The sequence below is a fragment of the Nomia melanderi genome, chromosome 12 (genome assembly GCF_051020985.1).
Source record: "Nomia melanderi isolate GNS246 chromosome 12, iyNomMela1, whole genome shotgun sequence".
NCBI classification, from domain to species: domain Eukaryota; kingdom Metazoa; phylum Arthropoda; class Insecta; order Hymenoptera; family Halictidae; genus Nomia; species Nomia melanderi.
In genome coordinates, this window is record NC_135010.1 from 14,629,445 (window position 1) to 14,651,973 (window position 22,529).

At 51.1% G+C, this 22,529-nt stretch overlaps 1 protein-coding gene across 7 annotated transcripts in view; it reads left to right on the plus strand.

Annotated features, from left to right (window-relative positions):
* The window catches only part of pnt (ETS transcription factor pointed), a 127,175-nt gene that overhangs the window by 8,815 nt on the left and 95,831 nt on the right, over window positions 1–22,529 (plus strand). For all 7 annotated transcript variants that reach the window (XM_031980018.2, XM_031980022.2, XM_031980023.2 and 4 more), the window contains one exon: window positions 7,987–8,194. In XM_031980018.2, the coding sequence (XP_031835878.1) occupies window positions 7,987–8,194 (208 nt within the window). The remainder of the gene's footprint in view (window positions 1–7,986; window positions 8,195–22,529) is intronic.

The window sequence follows — 22,529 nt, forward strand, 5'->3', positions numbered from 1 at the left end:
TCGTCCACGGGGGAGGAGAGAAAGGAGAAATCTAAGTCGCCAGAAATAGCATCCCTTCTCGCGTGAAGCGGCCGGAGCTTCTGCATGCGTCGCTCGTTCTAGTCGGATGCACCGTTGCCTCACCTACGTCACGCGCGCACTCTTCTCCCTCTCTTTCCCTCCGTGGGGCTGGTTCTCTCGCTCCTCGACTCTCATTCCCGCTCGCTTCGCCTTTTTTTCATTAGCCAGAGGGTTGACAGCGAATAACTTTGTTATGCAATATTGCAGACGATCGCCGACGCGTGTGCGTTAATTGCCGCAAAGAACCGCCGACGATGCCACCGAACGTTGCCCGAGGAAAATTGAATTTTTGGGTAGTCGCTCCTGAGCGAAACCTTCCATTCTGCGTAACTCGGCCCTCGAAGTTGGCGGCGCATCGTTTAATCGCGCGAAATTGCGGAAGAAGGACGCCAGAGATATTGCGTTAGGGTTCGTTAAACGAGACGCGGTTCCCGGGGACGAGCTAGCGATCGAATTTCACGATCATTCCGTGGATCTCCCGCGAATTCTCGTTCGCGCGACACGAACCGGAGTGTTTTGGCTGCCGAGGATGCACGGAGACTCGCAGTTCATCGTCGACGAAGGCCCGGTCGCAGTGATCGCTAATAGAAACCGGTGTTCCGAGCGGAACGTTCGTTTCCATCGGTCGGGGATCGGCGAACGGTAATCGTCTCGGGAGCGAAATTGAAATATTAGGGACAACGTTACCTGCTTGTAGAAACGGCGGACGAGTGGTAGGAAGGAGGAAGTAATAGAAGCAATTTCGAAGCTGATTGATGACACAGAGGGGCCAGTCCGATGCAATTAGGGATTGAAACGGCGGCGTTCGTTCGGCATCGATTCAGGATTAAACGATTCGGGCGTGGTGCATCCGTTTCCTTTCCTAGCTTCCCGCCGCATGCCGATTACGCTTGTTTTCCCCCGTCGAAGCCGTTCGATCGCGGGAGATCGTCGGTTTTCCCGGCCTCGCGATTCGCCTATAAAATCACGGATGCGTTTCTCTGTTTCCGTCCATCGAGTCGTACCGCGGTACGCATGGTAGAAGTACTTCGAGTGCACGACGAAAAATTCGACTCCATAAATCGTTGGAAAGTCTCGAAAGGATTCGAAGTTCGAAATCGAACGCTTCCGGCGCGAATGTTCTCGCGAATCCGGCGATCGTTGCCTAAGCCTCGCTCCGTGTCACCGAAATTTACCGAAAGTCCAGCCTGCTCCTTTCCTCCGGGCCATCTGTCGATGAATATTAATAAGAGGAAAGCAGGACAGCTGTTGTTCGCCGCGCGCGCAGGAACTGGCCACTTGGCTGCTCGCCTCTCCGCCGGAAGTCCTCCGCAGAACTCGCCGAAAAACGATCCCTCCTTCGCCGCCGATCCCACTGCCCTCCTCCGGCCGCACCGACCCGTTCCGTTCAGTCGTCCCGAAAATCGAGTTAACCGTTCTTATCGCCTAATTGGCCAATCAACCGGTTAGGCCCCGTGCCAGCGATTCGCGAGATCTCGGCCCGAGATCTCGGATCGACTCCGCATCCCCGCGTGAAATCGAATTCCGCTTTCGACCGAGAGTTCCGCCGCGACTCGCGGTTTCCCGAATTGAGTCGCGAAACACCGAAGCGGCACCGGCTCGCATTTTTATCACCGCGATCGATCGATCGATCCGTTGATCCCGAAGCGGCACGGTTCACGGGGCTCTAAATATACGGGTCCCGCGGTGATAACCTTTGCATCCCCCGCCGCGCGTCTAATAAATCCGCCGGGTATTTATACCCACGGACCTAGCGGAAGAGTTTTCAATCGCGCGTGTCTTGTGTCATTCATTCGAGGGATAAAAACGATCCGCGTATAAATAGCCGGGTAACGATGAATGGCGGGGCATTACGTATTCGCGGCTGCTCTGCATATTGATCGGTTTCGCGCCGCTCATCGGAAAATTCATCGGTTTTCCGGACGTTTCGGTCGGCAATCGCGCGCTGCTCGCCACCGACGACGAGCGTTCGCGAAATATTCAAGCAGCCGCTCGTCCGAACGTGAAATATTCGTGTTTCGTCGGAAACGGATACAGGTTTCGAATTATTATTAAGGACCGCGTTAATTTTCTATCCGCCGACTCTCCGACAGTGTTAGAAGCGAACACGCGAAAGATCGACAAACACGTTGATTAATCGGCTCGGCTCGGCGAGCCCCGTCGATCGAAAATTGCAACGTTCGACCTCCTCCTCCTCCCCCTCCTCCTCCTGGTCGGCGAGTTTATCTTATCGATGCGACATTTCTCTCGGTGCACGCGCGCATGCACCGGCCGGCCGGCATTCGGTCTAAGAAAACATCGGCGTGTTACGTTCATTCATGGCTCGAAGCGTCGTTCGTCGGTTCATTCAGTCGCGCGGCGTCTTCGATCGATACCAGCCAGCGTTTTCCCGATTCTTCGACTCCCTCCTCTGTTTTTCCGCTGAAAATAGACGTCGTTCCCGCGATCGACGAGCTCGCGTCGTCGCCGGTTCTTCAATTGCTAATCGCGCTGTCGATTCGTCGTTCGTTTCGGCGTGGTTAATCATGAACGAGCGAACGTCTGGACCCCCCGCGTTCGTTCATGCTCGATCGGGACGGTCGTCGATGTCGGATAAGAAACGTCAGACGATTTCCGGATTCGACCGATCGACCGACTAGTCACCGCGCCGAGTCGAAGAGCAACGAATTCCGTTTGTTCTCGAAAAATCCTTCTCGCCGACTCGAGGCCTCTCGCTGCTTCTCGCTTGGCTCGAATAGATTTACATGTCTGAAAGGACTATTACCGGGAAGCCGCGGCTCGAGATCTATTTTCGCCGGCGCCGCTCGGAGCGATCCTGCGCCGTTGCTCCAGGACTCGCGATCTGATCCGCGATGAACGTTGTCGGCCGCGCTCTTTCCGTAGAACTTAATTCCCTCGTGATTCCCACGGATGCATAAATCTCTCTCGGTGGTTATGGCTCGCGAAGGCGCACGAGGAAGCCGATTTTTCGACGAATTCCGTGACTTCGACGTAACCGGAGTTTTATTTCCGAGCTCGGCCGCCGGCAGCCGATTCTCGCCGCGAAATCGTCGGGAGATAACGCGCACTCCGGGACAGGGGGGGGGGGGCAGCGCATAATGAAGGGGCACGCAAGAAAAAGGAGAAGAAAGGAGGAGAAACAAACGGGGGTAAAAATAGCAACGAATCGCGGCCGCCATGAGAAAACGTGCTAATAGCTTCTTTTCGTTTCTTCCTTTCAAGGGCGTTTTCGAGGATCTCTTTTTCTCTCCGCGTCGCCCCGTCTCTGTCGGCCGCGCGACCGGCCGCGTTTCGCGTCTCTACGGCTCTGTTCTCTCGTCTCTTTTGACGATCCTCTCTGCCCCCACCGCTCCTGGCCGGCCTGTTACTCATTCATTCAGAGAACCGGCGGCCGAGCCCGCTCCGAACGAGCATAATGCCGGTTCTTATACGAATCGGGTCGCCGATGGCCGGACTCGGCGAATCAGAATGGGAGCTTAACGCGCCCGTTCTTGCGTTTTCGGCATTAATCATTCGTCGCACCGCGCGTAGAGCTCCTTCTTCCCGCGATAGGTTATTCCTGGCTCGAGCGGCCGCCGAGCGCTCCTTTTTATCTGGAAGCTATCGAGAAAGAAGCCGCGTTCCCCGTCTGTTCACGCTGGGATTGCTGCATCGGTTAACTCTTCGAGGCGCGCACGATTTTAAAGAAGAAAACGAGCCGAGCCGCGCGGAATTCAGCGCGCCGCGCGGTACGCCGATCCTTAATCACGACCGTCCCGACAACTTACTAATGCGTGTCGACTTGTATACATTTTCCTTTACATTTATTCACGCGTTCACCGTTAGTTCGTAGCGTTGCCAACTAAATGACACGCTCCCCGGAAACTTCGAGCCGGGAAACGAAGCCGATACTCTTCGCCGTGGTGTCCTCAGACTCGAAACGCAGTCGGATCACGCTCGAATGGTATCTCGTTTCGACTCGGATACAAATATTCCCTGTTACGCGGAGATAAAATTGAACGGTGATCGATCTTTTGTGCTTCGGCGTGCACGTCGAGGCTAAAGATAGGTGTACCCGTCGTCTCCGGCAATTTCTCCGGTGGCGTTCTGTCAGATCTAATGAAATCTGCTCGAGCAGATACTTCGATATTCATTCGGAGACCGTAAGGACAAAAGAGCACGCCGCGCCGGGCTATTTCGAGCCGCGCCGAGGAAGGTGAGCGAGGAGCGAGACCGAGCGAGCACGGTTTCCGAGAAATCATTACGGATTGCATCACTGGCGATTCGTGCGACGATTAATTTATATAGGCGCGAGCTGCGTGTACGATGCACTGCGATCGCCGCGACGCGTGGGCGGCCGAACGGTTCGCCTCAGCCTCCCCCGAAACCATTGAATCGCACTTCTCTCTGTACCACCACCGGATTCTCTATCGTTATACGAGGTGGAACATGGGACGGTTCCCTGGCGCCGATATCGACGAATACAAATAATCCACTTGCCCGCTGTTATCATTCCCACCGAGCTATGAAGAATAAATGACATGAAATTCCGCGGGAGAACCAGTTCCTCGTTCGACAACCGGTAAAACGTCGCGCTGATTGTTTTGGAGTAACGGAGAAACGAGGTGTGGGATGAAGATATAATGACCACTCACGGGAGAACAAGTAAAAACAGTATAGATATGTTACAAGAAAAATGAGTATTAATGAAATATTAACGGCACTTTGGAACTAACATAAATGCGTATAATATGCAAAGGTAGAAAATCACTCTATATCAACATTTCATTTATAATTACATTACGAACGCCATCGAACATCGAACGTCATAATTTCATTACACCAAACCAAGTGGTCTAAGCCACCTCTAGCAACGGTTAACTCTGACCGCACCTCGCAAGCCGCAGCTCGCGTGCGTCTCTTTCGGCCTTCGTCGAAAAAATGCGTCGAGCTTGCACCCTCCACTCTAGACAGACAGACATACATAGTTCCTCAAAATTAACCAGTGGAACCTTTTTTCGTCCAGGTCAAAGAGCGTCGTTCTGGACGACACTGAGGTCGCGCTAGGAGTCGTCGATCTTCATTTCGACTCTGGTGTGTCCAACACCATAAAAGTTGTTTTGTTTCGCGAATGGATAAAAGGACCTTACGTCTCCATTCTTCCGAAAGAATCGCAATAGGAAATTTGTCGATTTTCCATCGACAGCGAGCAGAGATTCATTCGCGCGCACCCACGACTTGGCCCATGCCTCTCGTCGCCTCGACGGACTCGGTTGGCCGGAACGCTCGGTCACGTAGCCAAACGTCGCGGTACGGAACGAATCGTCGTATCGTTCGAATGCCGATGATGAAAGAGGAAGAGATAGGTAAACAGATAGATGCGCGCGCGGAGAAAGACGGCGAGCGAGCGGCCGAGCGAGCGAACGCGTGACGAGCATCGCGACCCGGCCCGGTTATCTGCATACACGTGTTGCATGCGTACACCCACGGCCACGCAGGGGAAAATAATTATCGTGGAACACAGAGGGGCCGTTGTTCGAGCCGCGATTCGATCGTGCCCCACCGCCCACCCCCGTTAACCCCTTGCCCCGTGATTTTCTTTGTGAGCTCGTCTAACTGATCGTGCTATCAACGATTCGCGAGAAACGCGAGTAAACGGAATTTACTTGGAAGGTAGGTGATCGGTGGCAATACGAGTCCCTCGGAAGTCAATGCCGTTCAGTCTGTAAAAGGAAAATTGAGAATTCATGTTCCGAATTTGACGAGTGAATCCTTGAATAACTGAAAAGAATATTATTTGTTCTTTCCTTGCTGTCCGAGTAATTAAATCATCTGCTACTCAGTGTGTCAAATATGAAAATCCGACACTCATACTTCTAGAACTCTCACGAAAGAACCAGAAAAACGCAGTCCAACCGTTCGCCAGCCTATGCTCCAGAAATCTCCTTCCTCCGTTCCGATCGCTCGACAGATCACCGTGCGAAACAGAATCAGTAGCTCGGCAATCGCGGCAATTTTCCGTACACGCGGATCGCGACGTTCATCGGCCGACAGATCGAGCGTGACGCGCCGATCGGCTCCACTTATCAGCTGCATCGTTCCCGCTGCTGTTTCCTCGGTCGATCTCGAAAAATCTTGACGCGCTCCAGAATTTCCCTGACGGGATCGGCCGGATTCCAGGGCGAGCGGGGATCGAGCGGCACCGAGTCGTCTATCTCCGATTCAAGAGTGTCTCCGGGTTGGTCCGGGGGAAGGGTGAGCCGGTCGTCGGCGGGGCGGCCGGAGAATGGAATGAATTAGAGGGGAAAGAGCGGAACGAGAAAGAGTAGGAGAGCGCGGAGCGTAAAGGCCGGTGGGTGTGCGCGAGACGGAGAGAGCGAGCGAGCGTGCGAGAGAGAGAGCGAGCGAGTTGCAGAAGGCAAGAGGCGGCGAGGGGTCGGCGAGGTTGGGGCAGAGGAGAGCGTAGGTACGGCGAGGTTAGAATGTTGCATCGCGTCGCTGCGCTGTCGTTGCATTGCGTACCGTTGCGTCACTCTCTTGTGCAGCGTTTCATTCAACTTGGAGTCCGTCGCGCGAAGGTCAAGCGGTCGTCGTTGCCTGTCGCTGCGCCGGCCCGACGCATCCTGCGATCGTCTCCCCTCCTCGGCAACCCCTTCCTCCCCTTTCCTTTCGCTTTTTCTCGGCCGGTCCGCTCCGCCGGTCCCCGGCCATGTAAATTTCCCATTAAAATCGCTCCTCGAAAGGTGTCGGCGCATTTTTACCCCCTCCCCTCGCGGTCCCTCTGTTTTCCTTTTCTCCCGGTGAACGTGGAAGTTCGCGGAGCGATATTTTCGGAGCGAGCAATAGCGCGCGGCCTCTCCTTTCGACTTTGATTTCGTCCCGATCGCGTTCGCTTGCGGTTTCTCTCCTCTCTGTCCCCTGCCCTCTCTCTCTCTTCCTCCCGTGCTCGCTTTCTTTCGAGTCTCTTTGTCCCCCCACGCCTCCGTCCCGGTCATCCGTCTCGGCTTTTCTCCGTCTCCCTCCGACCGAGTACGGCTGTGTTTCTTTCTCTGTTCTCCGTTTCTTATTCAGCAATTTCGTTGCTCCTTTTCCCTCCTCGGTGCGCTCCCCTTTCATCCGCACCTCTCACCCCCTCGGCCGGCCCCGTGGCCATTCTCCTGGTCCTTCCGCCCCACCTCCCCGCTGCCCTTTTTCCGCTCTTCTCCCCTTCCGGCACGTCAACTTCAACAGGTTCACCGTCCATTCATGCCTCCGCAGAGACCGCGTCTCCTCCGCGACTCTTTGATCTAGCTCGGCGCAATCGCGACCTCTCCTCTTTCGGCTTCGGTCTCGACGTCTCTCTCTCTTTCTCTCTTACTCTCTCTTTCTCCCTCCCTCTCCGTCGTTTCACGAGCGAAGGTTCGAACCGATGCACCGCGGTTCGGCCAATTGCCGTAATATTCCGGCTAACGCGCGATTGGAGAAACCGTGCGTAATCTCGATCGAATGAAGTGAAGGGGTTCGGATAACGAAGTTTCATTAAATAATGTCGTTGCGACGGCTGCCCGTCGTCTTCCACTTCGCGGATATACCTCTCGCCGCGGGGCGATGGTGATATCGGTGAATCAGGGATGCATTGCAGCTCTTTGTCCTCGATATCTTATCTTTCATGGAATTAGAGGCCCCCAGAATCGTCGAAGAAATCTGATTCTTATTGAAAACAGTCGTAGGATACGTTGGAGAATTAACTGCTCGGTTAAATTTCACTGGTGGGACCCGAAATCGTGGAATTTCAGCGAGCATTACAGCTTCGCTGCTGGTCCCGTGGCTGACAGGTTAATAATTAATCGACGTCACCGCACGTTGCTCCGTATTCTAAACAGGAACGAACCGTCCCCGACGTTCCCCGTCGCGAGACCGACGCAACGGAGAAACGGGTCGGATTAAAAGCTGCCGGTTTTGTTTCAGCGCGATGCTAGAGGCGTGGGCAGCTATCTGGGAGGCGGCAGCATTAACGACGGCGGCGGCGTGTTGACGGTTATGGCGAAGCTGATGAAACAGGAGCTCACCTCCGACGCCGAGGAAGAGGGCCTGGTGCCTGCCCTCTCCGGCAGGTTCACCTCGATGCGGAAGGTGCCCTCTCTCTCCGACCTGTCCGATCCCGAGAGCTCCCTGGGTGAGTTTTTATCACGACCGCAGAGCGCCTCCGGGGCCGGCTCTAGCTCAGGGCTTCTCAAAGTGTGGGTCGCGACCCCACACGGGGTCGTACATGTTTCAGCAAAATTAACGTCGACGTAAATGCCGTCTACGGCCGTCCGATGAATGCAGGTGCAAATGTCGGCGATGGCGGTCTTATATTCTTAGTATTATCATGAAAAGGATATACTCATTTTATTCCGAAAGTATGGAATCTTGGTCGAATTCCCTAAGAATCAACTAATTAACAAAAAAGGATCGTTTTTGTCCGTCACCGATTTCAAAGTGAGCGTCAACGTGTTAAAGAATTGGACGCGCAGTGATTGAAGATTTATAGAAAACCATAGCATGTCTGTTATTAGGATTTATTAGCGCCAAGTGTCTTCGACCCTTTGAAAGTCAATTTATCTATTAGTAATCTCGATAAATTTAAACATTCTAAGAGTTTCACCGCCAGTTAGAAAGATAAATTACAGCGCCGGGATCAATGTGTTGGTTCGTGTTCCTAGTTTATATTCCTACGAATGGGATCGCCAAACGACGTGAAACAAAAGTTTGAGAAGCCCTGAACTAGCCTACGGTTCCGCCGGAGACCATCGATCTCCACGCGGCTGTTGTAAATTTGTTAAGTGTCGATGATGTTCTCGCTCGTTATATCGTCGATCTTTATCGCAATTCTCAGCTGAATTCTAGACGTCTCTTTACCCTGTTTCTATTTTCCTATGGAGAAAATGTTTAACCCATCCGGTAGCTTCAGAGTTCGATCAGATCGCGGAGTCTCGTTCAGATAGCTCTTCAGATTCTTCTCTAGTCCATCAAGCTCTCGGAATGTCTATCCTAGCAGTTGAACTAAGATACTCGGAGATTCTTGCATTCATAGATGCAAAGGTCACAGTTCACTTCACGCGTGAGAAAGAGATTTGGCTCGGACTTGAACTCACTGTTCCCACGAGCAATTATCTTTCGGTAAACTTCATGCGAACCTTAATCACTTGCGACGAGGTCAGCCTTCCGTAGGATCTCGTGCGAAGAATTTCGTCTCCATCTATCACACAGATCTGCACACTAATTTTATTAGTCATTGTGAACAGAGTGCTAGATATCAAACCAATCTAGAGTATGGAATAACACCATCGACTTGCATAACATGTCGTTGGCAATTTAGAAACAAACATTACGACTAATCTTGTCGCTTATTCACTTTCGATACAAATGAAACACTACTCGTCTGAATGAAACACCAAGCAATTAATACTTCTCGATTGTCTGTGCTACAAAAGAATAACTCTATGGAAAAATGCTGAAGATTTCCATGGCGCTTAACGCGTTAATCGAGGTAACGGTGGCGCGAGAGATCGTAGGGCAAGGGGTACACCGAGGATCTCCAGTTCCCGGCGGGCTCCGGTTCCCTTTGGGAATCGAAAAAGGCCGAAGCAGGCGGCGCACTCGGCCTCGGCCGCGTATCGAGTGTTGGCGTGAGAAAATTGCATGCTCCCGCGTATGTTTACCCGGCCGGGGTCTAGCAATCGCCGAGGCAAATGTTTCAATTAGCCGCGTACGCGGCCATTGTAGTTTTAACGCGCCGCGAGATACCTATTGTGCGCGGCGAGGGGGCTCGTCCCCCCTCTGCCCCCGCGTTGATTGCTTTAATTCGTCGCGCGTTTTACCAGCGGCGGGGGGGAAGGGCCCGCTGAATTTCCCGCGGCGCGCACCGTCGAGCATACTCGTCGAGCGTTTTTACCCTTGTCCCGGGCTGATTACGAGCTACGAACACGTAACGGGTTTCCGGGCGACACCGCGTAATCCTAATCTCTGTTTATTAGCGTAGAACGGTGGGTGTTGAGTCGTCGGACCCCTTGCCAGCCTGGAACGCGTCTCTTCACCGTCCGAGCGGCGCGGGTCTTCGCGAAAACCGTTCGCGAAAGTCAATGATTCTCGCGTTCACCGCGATGGTCGCCGATGAGCGAATTAATCGACAATTACAAGCAGAATGCTGGATATCAGGTGTTACCGTGTTTGGTAACACGAGTAACGATAGTGTAACCGAACGCAACCGAATAGTTCGATTGAAATTTCTCTGTGGGAACTGCGAGAGTGCCTATTGAGGCTTCAGTTGATTTACAATTCCATCTGCCTATCGCTGAATCAATTTCTTTAAGAGTTTCTCACAGCAACGTCTGTTATCTGACTAATTGCGGAAAGGAATCATGGGTTTCGATCTGTCTAGCAGTGTTGAGAACTGATACTATAAGCGGACGAGTTCGCAGAAGTGACCTAGCATACTTAACGCGTTCATGTAAATGTCACATGGTTAACAGTGGTTTAAGTAATGAAACCACTTTTGTCGCCACACACGCGACATTGGAGTAAGTAAAAGTCCCGTGAAGCTTATACGGCGGCGTTGCTCCGTTAAGGGTTAAAAGAGAACAAGAGCGTCCCGCGTCGCCGAAAAGCAGCCGCGATAAGGAATTCTCGAATCAGCTTTCCGCGGGTCGCTTGAAACACGATCGATCCGCGCACGGTCTATGTAGCGTCCTGTTAACCGTTGGGACTGTGACACTAAAAAGTGCACTTACACCGAGCGACGCTTGCATAATATGAGCGCTGGCTGCATAAGCACTTACTCGTGTATAACTTGTCCGATTAGATCGGGCAGACCGGCTCGCGGCGTGTTGCGTGCCGCTGTCGCGCGCTGTTTTAAAATTTAAAGCGAACAGCCGGGAGCACAGGAGGAAAAAAACGCTCGGAGCCCGTATCCTGGCGGTTTCTCTCGCGTTTCGTCGGGAACGTTCCTACGAGAACGAGACATCGTCGCGCTTGCGATCCGTCGAGTCGTTAACACGTCGCCACGACAGTCGCGAGCGTTTCGCGTACTCTCTCGTTATTCTTCCAGAGACGAATGGGAACGATAGTTAAGGTAAACGCACCGATAGTCGACCAGTTAAGAATTTCCTGCGTGAACAATAGCTTGCTGCTTCATTAAACGACTCTGCGTGAAGATACTGTTTGAACTTACATTATGCAACGAAGCGAATCTCGAAATAATATTGTCCAAATTGTGTAGGTATTTTCGGAGGTTCAGTACTTGCCAGGAGTTGAGCATATAACGAGGAAACTGATCACAGTAGAACTAACATTAAAGGTGATTAACATTCGTTTGCAGCGATTACGAGAAATTACAAGTAAAGGGACAAATATTATCGTTGTAATTCCGACAATCTACATCCCGTGCAGAGGTCCGCGAAAAATTGCTACGTCCGTGTTGCGTACAATCCGCTCGAAACGAAGCGGGTCGAGCTTTCGTACCGGAATCGTTGTAAAGGTAACCTACGCGCGGCGCAACGTCCGCGTGCTATCCGATTTCGCTCGACACCCGCGATCCCGCGACGTGGAAACGACCCGTCGCCGTCTTTAATTGGACCCGACGCACGTCGCAGACTCTCCGCCGCGGCTAATTAACGCCTTTCCACCGTTGACAATTAATTGTGGGCCGCGACTTGGGCGGATCGCACGGAATCGTGAATTCCTTAAATCAGTTTCCTGGATGATTTCTTCGTCTCCTTGCTCGGTTGACGTTTTCCTTAGACAGTTTCACTTTTTCGTTAATGCGAGGAGCACCGATGTAGTTCGCTTAATCAACAGGGTTCGCTTAATCAAGAATGGATTCCGAAGTAACGGCGCTGGAGGAATTCTTTTGTCTGGTTGTTGTGGTACGATTCCAAGTTTAGCGGTAGAAGCTTGATTATCGGATTTAATTGGTAACGGTCTAGATAAACCGGGAATCGGGGGAGAACGCAAAAAGTCGAGCGCGATCTAAGAATACGATTTATCGAGCACCGATTTAATCGTGACTCTGGACAATCTGGATCACGGAGTACAGCGACTCGATTAGTCGACTCCTCCCACTGTATCCAGCTGGATAGAGTTATTCGCATTCGGCGGCCACCGACGCGGCGAGCCGACGCGAATCGAACGTCGCGATACCCGTATGTGGGCAAGGTGACGCTCGACGCGTTAAAAAGGATTCCAATGGGAGATGGGTTGCACACGCAGCCCACGTTTGCAGTATTTTATTATACAACCGCCATTGTCCCGACCCGACGTCGCCGAAGAAAGGAGCTCGACGCTCACCTTGGCAATGAGCACACTTGGACGATGCAATTGCGTCAATGCTCGCGTCGACGCGCAATTAATATGCACCGTGCACGCGGCGTCCTTTAAGGAGCTGACAAAATACCGATCGATCCTCTGTTCCTCTCTGTCCTCGCCACGTTCCTCGGATTCCTGACGCTTCGAGCAGAAATAACGACAGATCGCGGCGCTGTATTCTCTGCTGGGTTCAATCCTATCGCGACAGTCATGCAACGACTGTTAACCCTTTGCACTCGAGAGGTGACTCTCAGTCACCGCTTGACTTGACACAGTGAAACTGTAGAATGTGATATTTAATGTTAATCTGTGTATAATTCCTCGATACGTGGAACATTGGAGTAAAACAGCTTTGTTCCTCAATGTACTGGTTTCGAATTAGTCTCAAAGAACATCGCCTCGTAAAGAAATGTTAAATATTTCTAGTAAAACATCCGAGTGCAAAGAGTTAACAATGCTCCCTAAACTCTCGGAATGCCTTCTCAATGTGAACTTGATTATACAAAGTTACAACTGCGATTCTCCAATGCTGATGTAAACAGACTTTTGCAAATTGTTCAATACCGTTGCTAACTAACGATGACACGCTCGTCCCACGCGTTGACGCTTAACTTCAGCACCCGGGACGCCGAAAAATCTGAAAAACACGTGTCCACGTCGACAGCAGCGGAAGGGTTAATCGAAAACCGTCGACTCGCGCGTCGAAATCGGAGGACAAAGCTAGGCACGATCGGTTGGCACGGAGATCGGAGGCAGTAATTCTTGTTACTCGCGGTTCGGCTCGGCACGATCAAAATGTAGCGAGAATTTACGAATTGGATAATCAGCAGCATCCTCATTAAGGCCCCCCCACTGAACGCCCCCGCCTTCCATTCTCCTTCAGTGGCGTGTGTACGTGCGCGTATACGCAACGCGCGCTCCGCAGCTCGTGGCATGAGCGCCGATGCGTCCACCCACTTGTCCGCCGACCACAGCTAGCTCTCGCAGCCGCTCTCCCGATGGACGAGACCGATTTTTCTCGTCGATCCCGCCGTACGCTTTCCCGATCCGCGGCTCGTGAATCATCCTCGGAAATTTCTGCGAGCCGGCTCCGTTCGTTCCACCGATAAGCGGTACGCGTCTGTTTCTAGTTCTACGCAGAGTAGATTGAGACGAAGATCTATAACATAAACCTTGATGGACAGGAAGTATTTCCAGTAACCAGCGGACAGAAATTCGCAGAAGTGACGCAACAGAAAACGTGTTAATTGTAAATACGCGACATTGGTCCTAGCAAGTGAAATTGGTTTGCAGATCTTTCTCTTGTAAATGAGAAAGCAGAAAGGAACGAATGCGAACTGTTGGATCCACCTTGTGATTTTTTCCTTGGTGTATTCTAATAATATTTTGGAAATGCAATTGACAATTTGATTACCGATTCTTTCGAACTTACGTTAGACGTTTTTCACGTGCAAGAATAATCGCACTACTCGAATGGGAAGAGCGCAGGATACGCTTCTTTTCGAGTAGATTACGCATTGTTAGCGTCTCGTTTTCGTCGCTGATTCTCCAGATAGCTTGCATTACGTAAGCGACGCGCGAGTATGTAGACGATCAAAGTTGAAAGTGCAACGGCCGATTCCGTCTACCTCCGCGAATTATTGAATGGACGGATCGATCGTAGCCTGCTCGGTCCCATTAATTGAGACGCGCTGGACTAGCGAGACGGTTCGCCCTCGAATCCGCGAGCGCGGAGAGCACTCGATTTGCAAGGAAAATAAACGGTTCCTCGGCCGATTGGTTCATTTACAGTAGCGCATTGTTCGTTGCAACGGCTGAGATCGCGAATTCGACGCTTGACGCGATCCACGAATGCTTTTCGTTGAACTCCGCCGAATCGACACTGTGCATTAACCTTTTGCGCTCGACAGCTTCTCAACAGACATGTGATATGTTTCTATGAAACATAGGTGACCTTCGGGATTGATTACATTCCATCTCATTAAAATGAGAAATGCTATTTTTTCGATCTTTTATTTTCCTTAATACAAAATTTGGATGCGTGGAAATTCTAATTTTAGGGTAGTTTCTTTAAGATTCATTAAAATATTTCATATTATAACTGGTGCAATAGGAGTCTACAGAGTTCAAAGGGTTAATGTTATACCGAAGACTAATTTCGCTATGTCGAATCAAGCACTGACTCACCTCTCGAGTGCAAGGGCCAATGTAACCAGATGCAAACGCGACGAGCCAGGCTCGTTACTCCGGTAATTAGCAGTTCGTTTCGTGGACAGTCGTTCAACCTTCGGTTGTCGTCCGCAACGCGATCTTCTCTCACCGCGAATCATCGTGGTCTGACCCGAAGGGAATCCACGGTTCCTCGAGTAATTAAATATTCCCATTTCCCGCAGCATCGTGCCCCAGTTCGAAAAACGGCTATCCCGGAGACTCACTAACTGGTTCGTTTATCGTCTAGCCGAGCGTTTAACGTCGTGCTGTTACCTCCTTAGGAGGGCTCCACGAAGCTCGTTCTAATTTTTGCGGAGCATCGACGAAAACCGCGATCCATAACCGATCTCGCCCCCCTTCCTCCGAGTTCCACGGATTTCCCGTTGCAGACGGAAAGCGGCGGCGGCGGCGACGCCTTTCGAGCAGCGGAACACGATCGACGTTTACATTTTCCAGTCGGTCGCAGGAGACCATTGAATAATGCAGGTTTTCTTCGACTTTGCCGTAACAACCGTCCGCGCCATTGTTACCCGATCCCCTTCTCACCCCTGTCGCCTGATAGGACGCTGATGACAGTCGGTGGCCGGAATGTTTTATGCAAATACCCATTGTCCCCGGCGACATTGCCACGCGGCCGTAAGAAATTTGTTTCTTTCGCGCTTCCTTCGGACGGGGACGGCACGCTCGAGCGGAGAACCGGTGACCCGCCGGAAAAACGCGACACCGCGCGCGACTCTAATGAGAAAATTGCGTACGAACTCGTCGCCTCGCTTCGTCGCAATCGTGACTCCGGCTTTCGACGTTAACTAGCCGAGGCTGCCTCTTCTTCGGGGTCTCGCCGCTAATTCGGCCGCAATTGCTCGGCTAATCTCCATTAGGCTCGGGGACCTCGAACGCGCCGGAGATTCGGCGGTTTGCGGACCTTTTCCTCCTCGAATCGAGATACATCCTTCGCGAAACTTGAAAATGATTCATTTTCCAACATCCAAACGTGAGACCGGCGAGATCATCTCGCTTTTTAGCTTTCGACATTGTCAGCTTGCATTTTTTCCTTGAAAAACTGTTCATGCGAGAAGGACCTTTCTCGAAAAACGCTTCTCTTCCACGGAATTCTAACCGATAAACCGGTCGCGACAGAAATTGCAGGCAAAGGGTGAACGAAACGAGCCAGTACTACGGAAGACGCGGACCGTGGGCCCCGCCCGTGACACGTTACGGTACTCCGAAGGACAAGGGCCCCTGGCCGAGCGTTTCGTGCACGCCCGTCGACCGTTTGCGACACCGCTCGTCCCCGTCTCCTTTCACGCGATCCCGCGAAAAGAAAGCGGCCCGCGTCCGAACATCCGGTCGCTCCGACGCAACTTCCGACATCCCTGAACGAGTTCTGCGTGTCACGTGGCGAGATTTTCGGAGGCACCGGCTCCCTGCCCTGCCCACGTGGCGGACATTCCTCGACAGTTTCGAAGGTCCCTCGACGGGATTAGCGTACCTGCTATCCGATTTGCAGACTTCTTTCGAGGACTACGGCTTCGAGATGGATCAAGCTTTGTGTCAACTAAGTTGCATTAACGCTTTGACTGCCGCGTCGCTCAAATTCGACATTTTGCATGCACTTAACACTAGAACCGAGCATTTAATACGATATATGCAATTCTGTAAAAATTGTAACGATAGATTATTCTCAGTTTCTCAGACATTCATTATAGTACTGTAATGAAACTATTTTCAAAATCGCGTCGAATATTCAATGCTTCGAAGGTATCGATAATGGCTAAATAAGAAAATCGAAACCAATAGTTCTAGCGTTTCATTCATTTTCTTCACGCATCGAACGAACCGAATTCTGATGAATGTTTGAGATGTAATAGAGATAGTAGAGCAATTATCATAAAGGATCTTGACTATTTAGTTTCTGTTGGTTTAGTGTTTACTTGCCAGTGAAGGTGTTAAAGTGTAGCCCTCGGTTCAGCAGAAAAACCGCTGAAAACGCTCGCGCAGTCGTTGCACAAAGCGTTGCGAGCGGGGGAACCTTCGAATTCACTCGGCCGCGACACATGGCCGAAGTATGGCTGCAAGCGTCGAGTCCCCGGGCCCGTCCGCGCTGCGACGGGCCCTTCGCCACGCAGGGCACGTAAGCCTCTTCGACAGCCATGCTCATCCGGTGCGAGCTACCTGGCTGCGGAATAAATTGGATATATATAAACACGTATACCAGTGAGTCGAGAGAATCGCTTCTCGGAATGACAAATTGACCGCGCGATCGACAGCCACGGCTACCACGTTTCACGAGGATCCTTCGAGCTTTCGAGGCGTTGCCACGGGGTCCGCTGCTTCGACGTCGTTTCTTACACGGGGAATCGCGAGATAAATGTTCTCGCGACGCTGGGAGTCTTTGTTAACCCCTTGGCGTATTTACTTTCGTTACTAAGCTCGTGTAATATTTTACTATCGACAGTTCGTAAGAAATACAACAAAATTTTCCATTCTACTTCAGGTGGACATTTCATTTGAAGATAATACACTGATAACTGCAAAATAGATGTTTGCTTTGATCCTTGGGTAATGAACAACACTGATTCTTGTTAAATTAGTTTAACGATCTACAACGAGACCCAACAACGAGACAAATGCACGAGTCTAGCGAATGAAAGTCGATTCCCTCAAAATCAAGTTTCATTGTACATTCTCGACTCGCTCGTCGACATAGAATCAGCTATCCGGCTGCACCATCGATTATACCTGTGTATATTCCTACACTTTACATATCTTCTCATCGCTTCCGGATTTTCCATAAATGCATAGAAATCCGCTACTAATTAGTAGTCGGTGCGAAGGTTCCGGACGGAATAACTGTTCCACCTTGTTTTCCGCGACACTAGATCTAATCGCGAGCCTGATCCTATCTGCGAGGCGTTGGCGGTGGAAGCATACCAGTGCGCCCAATTTCCGAACAAAACTGAAGAACTTAAAAAGTACCAGCGACACTAAGAAATGCTTCGGACGAACGACGTGTACCATTGTTCGTTGACACATGTCTCACAAGAAATGTTCCCTTACACGGATCGCGCGTGTACCATAAATGGTACGCGTGGCGCGGGGACGTGTTAAACGGGGATCGGCTAGAGAAATATGCGTCTGCGTTTCCGAGTGATCGACGGAAGATTCGCCGGTAGCCGACGGCGACGACGACAGTCCGGTCACGTAGGCCTGGCCAGCGTGGTTACTTCAAAGCAGCGAGTTTCGAGGTTGCAGCGGGTCGACGTTGCCCCGACGATGCTTTCCGAAATGAAACGAGGTGGTTCGCGGCCCCGGGGCAGTTAATTCTCTTTACGAGCCGCGATTCCTCGAATCGCGCGAGATCAAAGGCTTCGGATCGCGCGTCGCTGAGAATCAGAGGTGACGCTGACGATCGTTGCCAGGAGCTGGCTAGCGACGAGGCGTTTCGCATCTCTGCGAATCTATGGCGAAAGAGTCGGGTACACTCGATCCTGTAAACCTCAAAATTCTTGTCGATTGCTTTCTACTGTTAATCGTTTATTTTTGGCTTCGGTATTATCTGATGCGGAATAGGAAACAATGCGATCGCATTTACCATTTTTTAACAGCTTGCCAAGGAAACACTCGAAACTCCTATACAGTCGGTTTCTTAATTGAGCAGACTATAGCGCAAGATTCTTCGAAATGATTGCTCTATCTTCGGTTCGTTCATTTCGACGAGATGAAATATACTTTAACCCTTAGCGCTCCAGGTTGTTTTGTAATCTATTAGCAACTGCAATTTTTATAGTATTCCTAGCGAAAATTAGAAATGCTATAATTCCCTCGATCTTTTATTTTCCTTGTTAGTATAAAATTTGGATGCGTGAAAAATCGAATAATTTTAGGGTAGTTTAAGATTCATTAAAATATTTAATATTATAACTGGTGCAATATTGGAGCCTACAGAGTTCAAAGAGTTAAAGAGTCTTTATCAGAGGATGAAGTTTATCTAAAGAATGTCTCCTAAATTCGTGTGACGCGGTCGAAGTGAAATCAAAGCGTAATTCGGTTGTATTCGACAGGATTTTCGCGGAGAACCGTCCCACTCGAGCGGTTGATCTCGAGATTCTCGGACAGCGAGCCGAGATTCGAATGGCCATCGCCGCGCGCGGGATGGGAAAACGTTGAAAAAGATGCGGTCGAAGCCTGACGAGTGCATGAGAATGCATGGGACCGTGGGGACATGGGGACGGCCGATGGGCGAGCGATGGACGACGGGAGAAGAGAGGGTGCCGGTCGAAGGACCGTGGAAGGGAAACGCGAACCGACGGTTCGCGCTCGCCGGTCCCACGCTTCGATGTCGTTCGCCGTTTTCAAAGATCATCCGCCTCCCGTCTCGGGCGGAACGCGCGCACCGATCGACGAAAAACTTGGAAAATTGCCGGCAACCGCGCGGTCTCCCTCGCTGTTTCGAAAATTACCGAGCTAAAATGAATTACCGGGTAACGCAATGAAGTCGGGGCTGTTGCTCCGCGGAAAGGGCATTGCAAACGAAGTTCGCCCCCGGAGTGGAGCGGAGCAGAGCGGAGCGCTCACGGCCAATTCGGTCGGCCCCCACGGCCGACAAAGGGAGCACAAAGCGACGTTAATTGCGGCCCGAGGCAAATCGGACGCGCCTTGGAAGCCTGCTTCGGGCTACCGGTCTTCTTTTTCGATAACGATTCTTTGGACCTCGCCTCCGTTGAATCGGACGCTCCTTTTTATCGTAGGATCCTCGCGTTGATCTCTGTCCTCGGTCGTTCGAACTCGCGCTAGGCTTCTGGTTGTTAATGGACGAATTAAATGTATGGAAATTGATTAACACTTCGTGAAGTAAACACTGAGCTCCTATGCATCGAAACGGATTCCGCTCAATTAAGACAACTGTTTCGATGCATAGGAGCTTAAACAGTGTTTACTGCGAAGTGTTAATCGATTTCCATATATTTAACTCGTCCATTGATGTATGGAACGAAGAGAATTCTGTTGGAGGTACAGATATGAGAAAGAGCAAATGTTACAGAGAATCTTTTATTAGATTCCGCTCAATTAAGACAACTAATAAAAGATTCTCTGTAACATTTGCTCTTTCTCATATCTGTACCTCCAACAGAATTCTCTCTCCATACGTCACCAAGGAAATTAATGCTTCAGTATCTGCAACGAATGTCACCCGAATTTCGGTGACGTGGCAAAGTTAAGCAGTTTCTTTATTCACCTCTAACCATAACCGTGCGGTAGCATCGAAAACCTCTTCGGATTCACGCGGGCGGTCAGTAACGAAACGAATCTAACCGGTGCATCCGTGAAGCAATTTTCGGCGGGGGGTTAATTACTTTCCCCGGCGATCGCATCGGAGCGTCGATGTTTTTCGGTGGTCGCGATGCCTCCCCTCGGCCGAGCGAAACGGACGTTTATCATCGAAAGGAATCGATTCCAGGCGTGGACCGTTCTCCGGCGAGACGGTGCACGCAGCATTGCGCGAAATGCGTAACCGCAGCTGTGCGTGCGGTCGAGAAACCTCCCCCGTTCTCCTCCCCCCGGGCCCTCTCGCTCTCGTCCACTCTCCTCTCCCTGTCTCTCGTTCGGCCCGGTTTGCTTACCTACCGGCGACCAGACGCGGATACAGTTCTCACGTCCTCGATCCCCGGAGACGACGATTTACAGTTTCAAACAAACCCTCTTTCTCGTCCTCCTTCCCTCCGCCTCCTCTTCTCTCTATCCCTCGCTCCTCCCTCCGCGTTTCGGCCAGATGCCGTGGCCGACGGAGGAAATTTCGAGATTTCTCAAATCGTTTCCCGAGCTACTCGCAGTTCTCGTAGATTTTCGAACAGAGTTCGATTCGTTAACCCTTGTTCCTTTAGCTACTGTACGCTAGTGGCTTTCATGTTTAGCTTATTAACCCTCTGCACTCGACAATATTTTTCATGAAAATATTTGTTGCTTCCTGATTAACGATATTTTTCACAACTAACACAATTGATTATCTTATATAGATTAAGAGACAGAACTACTTTACTCCGATGTTTTATGTGTTGATACATTACACAAGGTTTAATGTAAAGGGTTAAACGATACTATAGCACAATTCTTCTTTGTCATCGATAGTTCACATAGTATAATCCAACGCAATTGCAGAGTGGAAGGTTCTGTCAGTTACAGATCGTAATAATATTTATGATACGCACACCGTGTCAAACCTTGTACAGGTTCTTCGCGGCTAGTCTTGTAAATAAAAGGTTAACACTTTGCACTCGAGAGGTGACTCTCACCACTCGATATACAGTACAACTAGAAATTTGGGAAATATTGAAATAAAATAGCATTCCTCAATGTGTGATTTCTCTTCGAGTTTCATGAAACGTCTATCTCATCAGAAAATGTGAAAACATTTCTAGTAAAAACCGAGTGCAAAGGGTTAACCCTTCGCGACGCCGATGCAAGCGGCTGAAGAGAATCAGAGACACTTAGGACTGCAAAGGGTTGAGCCGATCCGCGCAGATAACTCACGTTCGAGGTTTCGACGGTTTTCGGGGACCATCGTTACCTCGCACCGAATGTTCCGAACTCTGTGTATACACCCGCAGTGTATCGGTCGCTCTGTCCGATAAACTCTGCGATTTTCCCGTGAATCACGGTTTACGCGGGCATCGATCAACCGATAAAGAAAAGCACCATCAGCCTCCGTCGCGTATTTTTAGCAGACACTGGCCATTTACCTCGTTTGCTTGGTAATTCAACGGTCTTCCGAGTAGTCGATTATCATAGTTCCGGCGAGAGACAGCTGTCTACCGACTAATTCATGCGGCGACCGATTCTTCGAACCGAGAATCCGACTCATCGGCCAGCCTCGGAATCGACGTTTTATTTATTTAATAACGATCGAGCAGCCACCGCCGCTACATCGGAAACGCCGGAATGCGCGCATCGATCGCGGTTCGATCATACTAAATTTAAATTCGAACGCAAACATCTGAAATTCTCGCATTACGAATACCTTCCCCTATCACCGGGTTCGGTGCCACGGAACAACAAGAGTTCTGTTCGCCCGGCGAGCGCAATAAAAGAAATCGAGCGGTCGTTTCTCTCCGAAAAAAGATCTCTGCGTTGGCTGGTTACGCAACCGGGTGTCTCGCGGATCCACGCGATCGGCTCGGTTCCCGACGGTCCATCCAGCCGGCCGATAACGAGGATCGACGCGAGCGATCGATCGGTCGATCGATCGGAGCCGTTGCGTGCGTGCGTGCGTGCGTGCGTGCGTGCGTGTTCCCCGCTCGCCTTAAATAGTCGTTGCCAGGGGCATCGGTCGGAGGCGTTCGATAGAAACGAACCTTTCTCTTCGACGCCTTATTGAGCGGGATTTAAAGATAGTTTAGCTCGTGAAAAATGCAAGCGGCTTGTCGGCCCGGCTACTCCGCCGATCGAAACCGGAGAGAGTGTCTACCTCTGCCGGTCACGGCTCGCCGGCGTCCTCCAGCCGCCTCGAGCCAGCCCGAACAGATGGCGTGTGGCTCGTCGGGATTACCAGTCGCGGGTAAAGCAGGGATCCCCGGCGCGTACTGGCGCGGGAAATCCTTGAAAGCCGCGTTACCTTGAATGAGCGGCCGCCCGATTCAGCTACGATCTAGTACCGGTGCTTCCATTCATAGAGTCGCTCTTTCAGATTGGTTCTCCCATTCATTTCCTGGAATTTCCAGCGAGCAGAACGGAGGCACGCTCGCGGAGAAAGTTCGGGTCCGTACTCTATGCCGCTCGCGAGAGGAGCCCTGGAATGCGGGTCTAATTGCTCGGCTTTCATCCTTTCTTACCTCGCCTTCGATACTAATCTCCTGTTCCTCGGGACGGTAACTACTTAGAACCACGGACGAACCTCGTCCAGAGCTTTTGTTCGGTCTACTTCGAGCAACGCGAAGAAGCTCGATGGAAATGGTTCCTAT